Source organism: Callorhinus ursinus, unplaced genomic scaffold (genome assembly GCF_003265705.2).
Source record: "Callorhinus ursinus isolate GAN/ISIS: 27379988/994484 unplaced genomic scaffold, GSC_fseal_2.0 scaffold10, whole genome shotgun sequence".
Classification (NCBI taxonomy): domain Eukaryota; kingdom Metazoa; phylum Chordata; class Mammalia; order Carnivora; family Otariidae; genus Callorhinus; species Callorhinus ursinus.
This window is the reverse complement of record NW_027397072.1, coordinates 77,002,867-77,018,131: the sequence shown is the minus strand read 5'-3', so window position 1 is coordinate 77,018,131 and position 15,265 is coordinate 77,002,867. Positions and strand designations below refer to the sequence as shown.

General features: G+C 46.0%; 1 protein-coding gene across 12 annotated transcripts in view; it reads left to right on the top strand.

Annotated features, from left to right (window-relative positions):
• The window catches only part of KANSL3 (KAT8 regulatory NSL complex subunit 3), a 43,295-nt gene extending 29,816 nt beyond the window's left edge, over positions 1-13,479 (top strand). For 8 of the 12 annotated variants that reach the window (XR_012379847.1, XR_012379844.1, XR_012379845.1 and 5 more), the window contains 8 exons: positions 44-235; positions 1,045-1,129; positions 1,531-1,658; positions 2,539-2,648; positions 3,059-3,281; positions 3,596-3,729; positions 7,578-7,742; positions 10,942-13,479. Coding sequence is in view for 2 of the 12 variants with exons in the window: in XM_025868931.2 (XP_025724716.1) it covers positions 44-235; positions 1,045-1,129; positions 1,531-1,658; positions 2,539-2,648; positions 3,059-3,281; positions 3,596-3,729; positions 10,942-10,962 (893 nt within the window). In the remaining 10 variants the exon portion in view is untranslated. The remainder of the gene's footprint in view (positions 1-43; positions 236-1,044; positions 1,130-1,530; positions 1,659-2,538; positions 2,649-3,058; positions 3,282-3,595; positions 3,730-7,577; positions 7,743-10,941) is intronic. The other 4 variants (XM_025868931.2, XM_073897799.1, XR_012379846.1 and 1 more) reach the window with 3 other exon arrangements.
• Positions 13,480-15,265: the final 1,786 nt, after the last annotated feature.

Below are 15,265 nucleotides of genomic sequence, written 5' to 3'. Positions count from 1 at the left end.
TTTTTTGGATTATGGAAGACCTTATTTCAGCTCCATCTCTTAGTTCCCATTTCATCAGAACAAACGGAAGAGGCAGAGAAAGAGGATCTTAGGGTCCAGCTGAAGCGCCACCATCCCTCCAGTCCTCTTCCTGGCAGTAAGACCTCCAAGCGACCGAAGATTAAGGTCTCCCTTATCTCCCAAGGGGACCCAGCTGGAGGGCCTTGTCCTCCTTCCCAAGGAGGAGCTCCAGAAGGTGAGTTTTTCTTGGCCTGTTTAAATAAAAAATGAGCTCTCTCAGACCACTTAACATTGCTTTCTTGGTGACTACTTGCTGTACAGCTCAGCCTCTACTTTACTGCAAGGTGTGCCTGGAGCAAGGGGGACACACACGGTAGCACATGGGGCAAAAGTGGGCAGTGACCTGATCTGAACTAGGATCAGGGAAGCAGAACGAGGATCAGAGGGAGCTGTGGGGTCACTCAAAGCATCATTATAGGGCGCCTGGGTGGTTCAGATGGTTAAGCGACTGCCTTTCGGCTCAGGTCATGATCCTGGAGTCCCGGGATCGAGTCCCACATCGGGCTCCCTGCTCAGCAGGGAGTCTGCTTCTCCCTCTGACCCAACCCCCTATCATGCTCTCTCTCTCTCTTTCATTCTCTCTCTCAAATAAATAAATAAAATCTTAAAAAAAAAAATCCCTTTAAAAAAAAAGCATCATTATATTTTGTTCTTTATCAGTTTCAATTAAAGATAAGAAAATATTCCAGGGATGCCTGGCTGGCTCAGTTAGTAGAGTATGATTCTTGATCTTAGGATTGTGAGTGTGAGCCTCACGTTGGATATAAAGACTACTTAAAAATAAAATTAAAAAAAAAGTAAAATATTCCAGAAAGTTTAAAAAATAGAAGAAAAAAATAACTCTCTACTCTACTATACTTACTCTTTGTTTTTCTTCTTCCAGTCTTTGTCCATAATATTTTGCTTTCAGCCTGGGCTGTGAAACCCGGAAAAGTAGGGGCCAGGCAGGACTGACCAGTGGCCTTGGGGTTTTCTGTTTTGCAGCTGCGGGAGGGAAGCCCATCACCATGACACTGGGGCAGGCTTCAGCAGGGGCCAAGGAGCTCACAGGGCTTCTCACCACTACCAAGTGAGTCTATTTCTTGGCCTTTCTGGTTCTGTTCCTTTCTTTCTCTTCACCTTTTCTCTGGTCCATTTAGCACTTTGGAAAGCTGGTAGAGTATTCTGTCGGTTTTGGGAATATGACTTCTTTCTGAGTGGGATCTTTGTCTTTTTTTGGGTCAACTCCAAGTTCTTTTTTACTTAGTTTGCAAAGCATCTCATAGCTCTTGCTTCAAAGTTTGAAGTCTTTCCTTTAGGCCTGACTTTCAGAAGGACTAGAGGCCAGATTCAGAAGATAGGACAAAGAAATTCTAGGTTCTAGTGTCCACTGCTGGAAGCATTGCTGGGCCCCTCTGTGGACCCTCCCTGTGTTGCCAGGGTCTGCTGCCCTCTGACCTTGGATAATAGAGCTCCTGTCTTTGTCTCCAGGTCAAGTGCTTCTGAAGGGGGCGTCTCAGCCAGCCCAGCCTCCTCAGTGTCCAGCAGCACCACACCCAGTGCCTTGCACACACTTCAGAGCCGTCTGGTGGCCACCTCTCCTGGCAGCTCTCTCCCAGGTATCTGGTAGCCCAGCATTCCCTGCCTCCCAGCAAAGTCTCTTTTGGGCTGCTGCTGGAGGGTGGTCCTGGGAAAGCAGCTGAATCTGGAGGGTGCTCCTCTGAGTTGCAGACTTTCATAGAGGCTTGATGTGAAGCTGGAATTAGCTTTGAGGTGGGGGAGTTCTTGGTCTCAATATCTACAGTGAGTAAATATCCCAGTCTGCAGGTGGTATCTCTTGTACTGTAAGGAGGAGAAATAGCTGGTGGGAGATGTGTGTATTGTGTTCATTGTGGTGTTTTTGAACACATCTGATTGCAGAGAACTGGAGATTGTGCTGTACTAGCATTAACAAAAATGAGGCACCTTTCTGCCTCTGCTTGTCTCTTCACTTTCGCCACCCCACCCTGCATGGGAAGGCTGGTTGCCTGAGCCCAGCCAGCAAGGCTCTGCAGGTGTCCTCCTTCCGGAGGACCTCCCTCTTTGCTTTGTGGCTGCTCAGCTGTGTGTAGTGAAATGTAAATCAGGTATTTGGAATTCTTTTGGCTTAAGAAGCTGTCCTTTTCTCTGGAAAGGATGGAATTTAGATTTCTGAAAAGTGGGTGGGGTTCAGCCTCTCTTTGGTTTTCCTAAAACTGTCCAAAAATAAGATAGGTGGTTTGGAGCAGGTTGGGATATGCGGAGCAAATCCAAGGCAGTGTGTCTAGCATAGTACCTTTCCTTGTGTGGGCATGCAGTGTGCGTGCCCAGGGAGCCCTTCCTGGCATCTTCCCGAGAGCACTGGTAATGTCCCAGGGAAAGAGCAATGGTATTTTAGCTGGTTGTTGAGGGTGGATGGGTGTGGCTTCTCTTAGGATAAGGAACTGAGCCTGTGCTGACATCTGTTCTGCTCTCTCCTAGGGGCCACACCAGCCAGCAGCCTCCTTCAAGGCCTCAGCTTCAGCTTGCAGGATATCAGCAGCAAAACCTCTGGCCTCCCAGCAAATCCTTCCCCAGGGCCAGCCCCACAGGTGCACATCTGCCGTCCACGGGGCTGGGCAGCTGTGGGGAGGAGGCCTCAGTTTAGTTGGTTTTGGCAGGGCAACTGGGTCTGGAGTCTGGGTCAAGACAGACAGCTTTCTGACGTCATGCCTGGGAGCTACCAAAGGTTAAGGCTCCATGACTTCCTGTGTGACCTTGGACAAATTTGTTGACCTCTCTCTGTTTCCTTGTCTGTAGAATTAGGATAATGATAGTGTTTCTCTCAAAGGGTTGTATTGAGTATTAAATAAGATAGTGTATGGAAAATGCATGGAAGTGTACCTTGCATGTAGTAGGTATGCAATACATGGTAGCCTTTAATGCTCTGGGCCCTCCACACTTGAACATTGCTTGCTTTTGGGCAATAGCTTCTGATCACCTGAGCTTGTGTGTCCTACAGGCCACCGGTGTGAAGTTGCCCACCCCCATGCAGAGCCTGGGTGCCATCACCACGGGCACCAGCACCATTGTCCGTACCATTCCTGTGGCCACCACTCTCTCCTCCTTGGGTGCCACTCCTGGTGGGAAGCCCACAGCCATCCACCAGCTGCTGACCAATGGGGGCCTCGCTAAGTTGGCAAGCAGCCTCCCTGGCCTGGCTCAGATCTCTAACCAAGCATCAGGTGAGTCTCTCATGACAGCTGTGGGGACTCTTGGGATATGGGGTCTTTCCCTAGGACCTTCCCATCTCACATGGGCAAGGCTTGTTGTTGAACCCAACTCAACAGGGTCCTGGTATTGACCCTCAAGGATTCAGCTGTGTGGGTCCATCCCCCAGAGAGGTCGGAAGAACACAGCTGATAGGGTGGAGCTGACCCAGCTGGGGAGGATACTGAAGTGGGCGGCCAAGGGGGTGGTCTGTGATGTGAAGAAACTCTCCGGGAGGAGAAGGTAGAGACTGTGACAAACAACCCTTCTTTCCCCCTCTCTCTGTCAGGCTTGAAGGTCCCTACTACCATTACTCTGACACTGCGTGGCCAACCAAGCCGAATCACTACGCTGAGCCCCATGGGCTCGGGAGCAGCCCCGTCAGAGGAGTCCAGCTCCCAGGCTCTGCCGTCCAGCTCACAGGTGAATCTGCCTAGGAAGACTGGGGACATAGGCTCTGATATTGGGAAGTTTGGGGCTGGCCCACTGGCTGAATGCAGGAGCCGCCAGTGCCCTGGACTTCAGGCAGACCACATTCAAATCCAGACCTGGGGCTTTGTAGCTTTGTAACTTTGAGCAAGTCATGGATCTCTTTGAGTCTCCTCTTCTGTAGCACTCCCTGGGTTGTCAGGAGGATTAAATACATAACTGTTTTTGGGTGTGTAGCATCGTCAGTGTTTTAAGTTTTGTTGCCGTTCCCTCTCTATTCATTTTCTCTTCCCCTTCTTGGCTTCATCAGTCACAGGTTGTGGTAGAGGCTAGCAAGTTCATTAACACCCTTTCTTTGACCAGCTTTCCAGCATCGTGCCATTCTGGCTCTTGGCATTCACTGTCTTCTTTTTAGGACACACTAGGTTTCTATAGCTCTTACCCACGAAGCCACCACCAGTTCCTTGTAGTCGATCTGATTTCCATTGTGAGCTCTTCACATAAAACGTTTCTAATCTTAAATGGTGATCTGAGAGCCACTCAGAGATCAGAGGTGAAAGAAAAAAATAGTTGGGAGTCCAGTGTGGCATGTGCTTTCCTTCACTGTGCACTGTTGCAGCCACGGCCTTCCTCGTGGGGACTGCCGTGACTGAAGGCCTGGCCCTGTTCCCGTCACTCCCACCACCCCAGTCCTGCGTGGGAACTGGAGGGCGGGCTCCCAGCTGTTCCAGACCATTTTCTGCCTCCTCCTCTTTAGAGGAAAATACTGTAGAGATTGTTACCTGGCATTCATTGGGATCATAGTTAGCCCTCCCTGCCTTTTTTTCAGAAAAGTGGAGGTGTTTTTATGTCTCTTTTTTTTTCCTTATTTTTTTCAATTAGAAAAGTGATTGTGCCTAAATAATTCAAACATTACAGAAATACTGTCATTTAGAAAGTGAGTTTCCCGTGGTACCACTCCCAGAGATGATATCCACTATTAATAGCTCAATATGCATTCTTTTTAAATTTTTTATTGTTATGTTAATCACCATATATTACATCATTTGTTTTTGATGTAGGGTTCCGTGATTCATTGTTTGTTCATAACACCCAGTGCTCCGTGCAGAATGTGCCCTCTTTAATACCCATCACCAGGCTAACCCATCCCCCTACCCTCCTCCCCTCTAGAACCCTCAGTTTGTTTTTCAGAGTCCATCATCTCTCATGGTTCATCTCCCCCTCTGACTTACTCCCCTTCATTCTTCCTCTCCTGCTATCTTCTTCTTTTTCTTTTTTCTTAAAATATGTTGCGTTATTTGTTTCAGAAGTACAAATCTGTGATTCAACAGTCTTGCACAATTCACAGCGCTCACCGTAGCACATACCCTCCCCAATGTCTATCACCCAGCCACCCCATCCCTCCCACCCCCAACCACTCCAGTAACACTCAGTTTGTTCCTGAGATTAAGAATTCCTCATATCAGTGAGGTCATATGATACATGTCTTTCTCTGATTGACTTATTTCACTCAGCATAACACCCTCCAGTTCCATCCACGTCGTTGCAAATGGCAAGATCTCATTCCTTTTGATGGCTGCATAATATTCCATTTTGTATATATACCACATCTTCTTTACCCATTCATCTGTCGATGGACATCTTGGCTCTTTCCACAGTTTGGCTGTTGTGGACATTGCTGCTATAAACACTGGGGTGCACGTACCCCTTCGGGTCCCTACATTTGTATCTTTGGGGTAAATACCCAGTAGTGCAATTGCTGGATTGAATGGTAGCTCTACTTTCAACTTTTTGAGGAACCTCCGTACTGTTTTCCAGAGTGGTTGCACCAGCTTGCATTCCCACCAACAGTGTAGGAGGGTTCCCCTTTCTCCACATCCCCGCCAACATCTGTCGTTCCCTGACTTGTTAATTTTAGCCATTCTGACGGGTGTGAGGTGGTATCTCATTGAGGTTTTGATTTGGATTTCCCTGATGCCGAGCGACGTTGAGCACTTTTTCATGTGCCTGTTGGCCATTTGGATGTCTTCTTTGGAGAAATGTCTGTTCATGTCTTCTGCCCATTTCTTGATTGGATTATTTGTTCTTTGGGTGTTGAGTTTGATAAGTTCTTTATAGATTTTGGGTGCTAGCCCTTTATCTGATATGTCATTTGCAAATATTTTCTCCCATTCTGTCGGTTGTCTTTTGGTTTTGTGGACTGTTTCTTTTGCTGTGCAAAAGCTTTTTATCTTGATGAAATCCCAATAGTTCATTTTTGCCCTGGCTTCCCGTGCCTTTGGTGATGTTTCTAGGGAGAAGTTGCTGCGGCTGAGGTCGAAGAGGTTGCTACCTGTGTTCTCCTTTAGGATTTTGATGGACTCCTGTCTCACGTTTAGGTCTTTCAACCATTTGGAGTCTATTTTTGTGTGTGGTGTAAGGAAATGGTCCAGTTTCATTCTTCTGCATGTGGCTGTCCAGTTTTCCCAACACCATTTGTTGAAGAGACTGTCTTTTTTCCACTGGACATTCTTTCCTGCTTTGTCAAAGATAAGTTGACCATAGAGTTGAGGGTCCATTTCTGGGCTCTCGATTCTGTTCCATTGATCTATGTGTCTGTTTTTGTGCCAGTACCATGCTGTCTTGATGATGACAGCTTTGTAATAGAGCTGGAAGTCCGGAATTGTGATGCCGCCAGCTTTGCTTTTCTTTTTCAATATTCCTCTGGCTATTCGGGGTCTCTTCTGGTTCCGTACAAATTTTAGGATTATTTGTTCCATTTCTTTGAAAAAAGTGGATGGTATTTTGATGGGGATTGCATTGAATGTGTAGATTGCTCTAGGTAGCATCGACATCTTCACAATGTTGGTTCTCCCAATCCATGAGCATGGAACGTTTTTCCATTTCTTTGTGTCTTCTTCAGTTTCTTTCCTGAGTATTTTATAGTTTTCTGAGTACAGATCCTTTGCCTCTTTGGTTAAATTTATTCCTAGGTATCTTATGGTTTTGGGTGCAATTGTAAATGGGATCGAATCCTTGATTTGTCTCTCTTCTGTCTTGTTGTTGGTGTATAGGAATGCCACTGATTTCTGTGCATGGATTTTATAGCCTGCTACTTGACTGAATTCCTGTATGAGTTCTAGCAGTTTTGGGGTGGAGTCTTTTGGGTTTTCCACATACAGTATCATATCATCTGCAAAGAGTGAGAGTTTGACTTCCTCTTTGCCGATTTGGATGCCTTTGATTTCTTCTTGTCTGATTGCTATGGCTAGGACTTCTAATACTATGTTGAATAGCAGTGGTGAGTCAGTATGCATTCTAATAGATCTTTCTTGCTATACAAAGTACATTACTTTTTTACCTTTTTTTTTTTTTTGGCAAAAGTGTAATCAAAGAATGTGGACTTTTTGTAACTAGCCTTTGTTTACAACAGATGTTGTGACATGTTTCCCGTGGGTTACATAGAGACTTATCTCCTTGTCAGTAGCTGCCTCGTGTTTTGCTGGGTGGATGCACGAAAGTGTATTTCACCATCTTCTGTTAGAGAGTTGGGCTGTTTTGTTTTTGATACAGAAAATAGTGTTTCAGTGAACACCCTTGTTCCTGAGTTTTGTGTGCCTCTGGGGGATTTCAACAGTCCAGAGACCAGTAAGTGGTGGGTACGTGTGTCTGACATCTGGCTAACTGCTGGCTAATTGCCCTTCAGAGGCTCTGCCAGTTTACAGTTCAAGCCATAGCAATGATAATACCTGTTTTCCCATGTCTTCGTCAGCTATGGAAATCAGTGTTTTAAATTTTATTAATTTGATGAGTGAAAAATGAAATTGTTTATTTTTTTTTTTAAGATTGTATTTACTTTTCAGAGAGAGCAAGCACAAGCAGGGGGAGCGGCAGGCAGAGGGAGAGAAGCAGGCTCCCCGCTGATCGGGGAGCCCAACAACACAGGGCTCAATCCCAGGACCCTGAGATCATGACCTGTGCCAAAGGCAGACGCTGACTGAGCCACCCAGGCGTCTCAGTGGAATTGTGTAAATGTGTATTTTCTTGATTACTTATGAGATTGTATGTCTTTTATGAATGGTTCATCATATTCTGTCTACTTCGATTTATAGCAGCTTTATACATTCAGATGTTAATCTTTTATTATACAAGTTGTGTATCTTTTACTCCAGTCAACTGCTTATCTTTTTATTTTTCTTCTTTCTATTGAAGTATTAAGGACATTTGTTTCATACATTAAAAATTTATATATAACAAAATCTTCAAATCTTTCCCTTCATAGCTCCAAGGTTCATATTCTCGATGGCTGCACAGACTTGGGCCTTTTTTGTCTCCATGACCCATCTGTTTTCATACTAGTTTTATATAATTGTTTGATAATGTAAGTCCTCCAGTTAAGCGAGTGTCAGGTATGTTTCTAGTTTGCTATGATCATTGTTAACTCTTTTCATTTTTCTTGATAAATAAGGTGTTGAATTTTGTTCATTGCTCTTTTGGAATCAGATGAGTGAGCATAAACATTTCTTCTGAATTAGTTAAATGATGAATTACTTCAATTTCCTAATGTCAGATCATCTAAATTCCAGATTCTGTAGCTTGTTCAATATGTCCTATTCTCTCTTTTTTTCATATGCCCCAGTTTGTTTGAATTTTGCACCCATAGGAAAGACCCTATCAAAAGAGAACAAAACAAAAAAGAAAGAAGCCAAGTGTTTCTTGATTTGCTTTTATTTTACTTAGGTTCTTGGCCTCTATCAGTGAGATTGGCATATAGTTTTCTTCCCATCCACCCCTGCTTTTGTGTGTGTGCTTTCTTTGTCCAATTGTATAAAGACATTAATTGTATCTTTATAGAATGAGTTGGAAGCATTTTTTCCCTCATATTCTAAAACATACATCGCATATTCTAAAACATACAGCACAGAAATTATGAGTTCCTTGATAGTTCGATGCAAATTATCTATAAAGCCATTTGGGCCTGTTTTCAGGCAGTCTTAACCTTTGCTGATACTATATTGATGCCAACTAGAACGCATATCCCTACCATGTGATGATACCTTCCCCCTCTATTAGGGGTCTTTTTCAGCTTGCTGCAGCCTGGGGGAACTAGTTCACATTGAGAAAAGGCTAGATAGAGCTCATTGAGAATTGTTTTACATGGCTAAATTGAAGCACAAAATGAAGATCAAGATCTGACTTCTGACCTGATGGTATTAACTTAAGAGCTTATTTTTTATCTCAGTAAAATGAGTGTATAATTACTAGGAGGGTTCTAGTGGTGATTCTCTTATTACAGAGAAAGGATGCATTACTAGATTAAGATTTGCTGACTTGAAAGCTTCTAATGGTTACCTCAGTGTTCACACTGCCAGACAGTGTGATATCAGTGGGCTATGGGTCTGGCCCTCTGTCTTCAGCCAGCTGTGTGATCCTGGGAAAAATCACCTAACCTCTCTTGGTTTTGGTTTTCTTTTTTCTTTTTTTTTAAGATTTTATTTATTTATTTGACAGCGACATGGTGAGAGAGGGAACACAAGTAGAGGGAATGGGAGAGGGAGAAACAGGCTTCCTGTGGGGCAGGGAGCCCGATGTGGGGCTCTGTCCCAGGACCCTGGGACCATGACCTGAGCCGAAGGCAGACACTTAACTGACTTGAGCCACCCAGGTGCCCCGGTTTTGGTTTTCTTACCTGGTCTGGTGAGGAGGTTGGCCTAAGTTAGTGATTATTGTGTAGGATTGATTAGGGGCTGTCTCAGAATCTCCTCAAGACTTTGGGAAGCTGAACTTTTATTTTTATTTTTATTAAGATTTTATTTTTAAGTAATCTCTACACCCAATGTGGGGCTCGAATTCACAATCCCGAGATCGAAAGTTGCATGCTCTACCAACTGAGCCAGCCAGTCACTTTGGGAAGTTGAATTTTTAAATGTTGAGAAACAGACCACCCATTTATGATGTTTATGAGACAGTTGGAAATACAAACACTGGGTAATTGCCGTATTAAGGAATTGTTAACTTTTTTATCTGTGATAATGGTGTTTACATTGGAAAAAATAATCCTTTTTTAGTTTTGGGTTACATACTCATGATATTTATGGATAGAATGAAAAAGAAAAAGATTGTAAACACTGGCTAGACTTCTCTAAGGTCTGCCCAAGTACTTAATTATCTGTTCTGTTTCTGGCACTGATGAATATTTACTGTGTGTTTCTTTTACGGAACTGGACTCATATGTACTCTTTACAGCTGAAAAGCTGTCAGAGGAAGAGGAGAGACAGAGACTGTGTTGTGCCCTGCACCAATGGACTCGTTGCCTGTGGTCACATACTCATTGCCTCCTCTCTGACACACACTGTGGTCTGCCCAGTCGTCTGCCCAGCCAGGGGGCATCCCTGCAACCCTCGCAGGGGCCCCTGGGAGAGCAGACTCACTCACTCAGTTGTATTCCTAATCAGGACAGAGTAATCCTCTTTACACAGCCTTGCCTTTGGGCAGGGTGAGCAAAGGTAGGCAGATCCTTTTAAGTTTTGATTGTCAAACCCTTCTTCATACGCGCTCTCCTGTGCCTTCTGCCTTCCCCCATTTTCTGCATTCTCAGAGACCTCTTAGGAGTTTTCCAAAGGTGAAATCTAGAAAAGTAGGGAAACCCCTGGTGAAAAAAGGCCAACTCTTTCTGCCTTGCTTTTTTCTTCCTAAGCTGCAAGGCTCAACAGTTGGTGGCATCCATCCTCCATTACTCGAAATGAGTAAGACCTAAAAACCTGTATTGTCAGAATAGTCATGGAAAACTTCAACTCTGTCACCCTTAGCAATTTAGGCTTTCCTTTTCCCTGCATTCTCTTCCTGCTCTTATGCATAATAATAAGAGCTAACGTTTGTAGTTGGACTCCTTGTACTCGAGGTATTTAATGCAGATTGTCTCGTTTCATCTCACAACATCTCTGGAGAGTAGGGGCTGTCAGTGTGTTTTACAGATGGGGAAAAGGAGGCTCAGAGAGCATTCATCACTTGCCCTATAAAGTGGTAGAGGTGGGTCTCTGACTGCAGAGTCCACATTCTCATAACCATTTGCTGCTAGAACACATGCCCTTGTACATCCAGCTTTTTCCCCTATCGAGAATTACTTCTTTGGAATAAATTCTCAGGAGTTGGGGTGATGGGGTCAGAGGGTTGGGTATGTTAACCTGGCAAATTTTTAACTCTTGCTCACTCCCTGTCCTGCCATAGCGCCTGCCTCCAGCACCCTGAAGATGCCAAGTGCTATATCTTCTTTACCGGGTTGGTGATGGCTGCCGTGCGGTGAGCCCTGGGCACACGTGCTATCCTGCTGAGCTGTCCACTTGTCTGAAGACCTCTTAAGATTGCCATTTTTGCCTCCCTGCCAGCTGTTTTCAGAATGGGCCTCTGGGTCTCATGAAACCATTAGATTAGGTGATATGGTGCACCAGCAAGGGGAACGTTGTCCTGTGGCATCTATGGGTCTGGTTCCTGGCATCCCCATGTTCCTCAGCAGATCTGGCTGTACATGGATCAGAGGCATTTCTTCTCCAGCATTAACTGTGACTGACCCAAGTAGCTGTGTTGGACTGCTCACTGCATTTAATAAAGGAGTTCCTTTTGGAAGTCTGTGCTGCCCCCATGCCAAGTTGGGAGGAGACGTCCATACGGTCTGGGGCTTATTAGGGAGTTAGGATTGAGAGCCCTTTGCTGAGGCCCCGGGATCATCCCGGCCCATCGACAGTTGTGCAGTGCCAGAGGGCTGGTTTTGGACATCACTGTTGCTTTCACTGAGCAGCCATGGGAGAACGTGTCCCATGCAACTCCTCCCTCTTAAGAACCATATTAGACAATGAGTAGCCTGCTGAGACCTGGGAACTCTTTAAGTCCAAACCCATGATAGGGTAAAGAGGACTGGGCTGTCATCTTTCATTCCCTTTGGCCACTGTAGATGGCGGGAAGCAGCTGTTGCCAGGAGGTGAAATCTGGCCCCTTTCCTTTTTTCATCCTGCTTCGGGCAGTTCCTGTATCCAGAAAATCCAGAAAGGCCAAAGAAGAGGAATGGAACAAATGAAGTGGTTTGAAGGATGTTCTAGTAAGTCCTGTGGAGAAAATGATTGGGGCATGAAGCTTTGCACCTATTACCTAAGGAACTGTTGATTCGACATGTAGATGAGAAGAATTTGCCAAGTCACAGGGGAGAAAGCCCAACCCCTGAAATGTCCATCTCCAGTGTGTGGAGGTGAAACAGGGATAACCAGCTAAGTTAAGATCTTGGTGACCCAGGAAGCTTAGGCATCAACATCATGAAGGCCATGCTTTAGTGTTTCTATTTCCACTCCATGCAACTTCTTGTCTTCTTGCTTAGAATTGGGAAAGTTATTGGTATTGACTCTTACTCTGCGGGGCTCTTGGTACCAGCCTGAGCTCTGGAGAAGTGATCACTGGAGATGGAGCTCTGAGCCCGCCCTTATGTCTTCACAATACTTGTGTGCCAAGGTAGTTTTAGATTTGACGTCATACCTGCCCTCCAGATCACGTCCCTGCCCTTCCATACTCTAGAATGTTTCCTGCCAAGGTGACAATAAATAGAGCAACCCAGAGGTGATGCTCACTGTTCAGTATCTGTAGGCAGGAGGGTGCACAGTGTGCTGTGGCCATGGTCCAGGATCTTGACCCATGCAGCATATATCCAAACCAGGCTACCTGTCTTTAGTCCAGGAGCCTCGCTTGCCAGTCTGACTGGCAGCCAGGAGGGAGTACCTAGTGTGTAGGAGTCTGAAACAAGGCAGAAAGGGGTGCTGTGGGCAGAGAGGGGGACATGTGTGATAGGTAAGAGAGAGTATCTTGAACGCCAGGCCCTCCCTCCCTGACTTCCTGCAGAGCTGGTCTCAGCAGTGATTTGCACAAAATTAGGCTTCGTTCTTGAAATAGCTTGTAGGTAACTGCTTTTGGAATTCATTTAGTGAGTTTGAGGAAGATATAAAATCTGAAAGAGGCATCCATAGGTCAGGGGTTTGGTAACTTTACAGGTAGGATTATACACCAATAGACCCCAGGACAGTAAGACTGTGTGAGACTATATGAAGCTTTTAGGAATCATTGAGGACAGGCAGGGGGTCCTGAACAACCCACTCATGACTTAGGAGTACAGCTTAGACAGTGCTGGAGTGGTTGCTCCTGAAAGATGCTGGCCCAGTGTATGCTGGGGCCAAGGGAAAAACTAATGGATTGTCCTGTGTTTGTGCAAACCCTAGTATGCTTCCCATGGATAATTTCCTGAGGCTTGGGTTGTACACCTTGAAGAAAGCCAAACCTGAAAAGGGGAGTTGTGAGAACACGGACTCTTTCTCACCTTGGAGGGACAGACTAAAGGGGGAAGTGGTTGAAGTCCAGAGTCATGTTCTTCAACTCCACACTTCTGCACCCACTCTTCTCGAAATGCAAAAGGAAGCTTTCCTCTACCTATCACGTATCAGACTAGAGTCCATAACCTCAGAAGGCAATACTACCGGCTGAGAATGTAGAAGGATCAGGAAGGCTTTAGCTAAATTCTTGACATTCAACATGACAGGTGCATGTTGATGCCCTATGGAAGATGTCCTTGTGCTTTAAGAGGTCACTGAGAGAGGAAGATCTGCTTGTTCTTGGCCCCACAACCAGAACAGTCTTGGGCTGGGTGGGTTATAAAGCTGAGCCACTGTCACGGTTCTGTTCTTACATTAGCTGTAAAAACAAACAAAATAAAAGCAACTTTGGATTTCTTCAGCTTGTTTTAAACTGACTTCTCTCGTTTATTCTGATAGCCACTCGGTGAAGTGGCACAGGAAATAAAAGCTAAGATACTGTGGTAATGCCGGTGATCATCTTGCTGGTGCCTGGTGCCATGAGGTGGGTACTGAAATTCCCTCTTTACAGGCGAGGAAACGGAGGCACTGAGAAGTCAAACAGGGAAGCGGCAGAGGTAGGACTAGAACCAGGCAGTCTGCTGCCACTGTCCGTTCTCTGCATTGTGCTGGGGCTCTGAGATGGGACACGGGAGTGAGCGTTACCCAGGAGGTGAGCTGAAAGCCTTCGCGAGACCCTTGCGCGTTCAGTTCCCAGCAAGCCTGAGGTGATTGCTGCAGCCCTGGTGGGGTCGTGGCTGGGCCTGTGTCAGTAGGCGGGGTCCCTTGCCCTTGGTCCTGAGAGGCTGAAATCCCTTGCACATCCTGTACTTTTTCGACCTGCTCCAATAAATAAAGACTTAGAGATGAATGAATTCCCATGTCCAGATTATTTGTGAACTTGTATCCACGAGGACCTCCTTCCTGTCCATGAATTCCAGGTCCCTCCATTTAGCATTGGGGCCCTCTGTGGGTGGAGGCCGTAGTTCCGGTAGACTACTTGGAATTGGGACCCTCTGTGGGTGGAGGCCGTAGTTCCGGTAGACTACTTGGAATTGGGACCCTCTGTGGGTGGAGGCCATAGTTCTGGTAGACTACTTGGCGTGTCCTAGTGCATGTGAGCTCATCTTGATACTATCCTTTGGAGAGACTGGGTGCATTCTTTCCCTTCCAACTCTGGTTTCACTGACTTGGGGGGAGTCAGATGAGGTGAGAGACGAAGGTTAGATTGTTCAAATGATAACGGTCTCAAATTTCAGGAGTATAGGAACGGGGTCATAGCAAAACATAGTTTTTTTTTTTTTTCAAGATACTCTCTCTTACCTGTCACACATGCCCTCCTCTCTGCCCACAGCACCCCTTATGAAAAAGGTTTCATTACCTTTTTATCTCTAAAGCATATGTTTTCGTCAGGATCAATGGATGCAAGAAGCAGAAACCATTCACCACCATTAGTTCTAAAGGCCTCATATTCTTTTTCTTTTTTTATGTATTAGGGAGAGAGGGAATGAGCAGGGCGGAAGGGCAGAGGGAGAGAGAGCAGACTCCCCGCTGAGTAGGGAGCCCGATGTGGGACTCCTGAGAGAAAGACAGACGCTTAACCAACAGCCACCCAGGTGTCTGGCATCATACTTTTTCAACAGACATTCTTAACAGGGAGCCTGACAGATTCTGCTACTTGCCTTGGGACCTCAACTGCCGTGCACCTGCTAGGGGCTGGTTTTGATCCTGCCACCACAGGACTTTGCAGCTGTGGAGCCCTCTGTGGATGGGCAGTCCCTGTCTTTTTTTTTTTTTTTTATTTTTTTTTTTTTTTTTTTCTTGGGGGTAAGAGAGAGAGAGGGAGAGGAGAGAGAGAGAGAGAGAGGCAGAGGGAGAGCAGGGCCCCCACAGAGCAGGGAGCCCGATGCGGGACTCGATCCCAGGACCCTGGGATCATGACCTGAGCCGAAGGCAGACGCTTAACCATCTGAGCCACCCAGGCGCCCTGGGCGGTCCCTGTCTTTTGGGGCACATTCTGAATGTGGTGAGCCTAGTTGGCTCGCCCTGCCTTCCTGCCTGTTCCTAACTTTGTGCCTAGGCCGCCTCCTCGCTTCAGCGACCTCAGCCTTCCCTACATGCCAGCTCTTCTCACAGTGCTGTGCCCTGTGCCAGAGATGCTGTTCCCT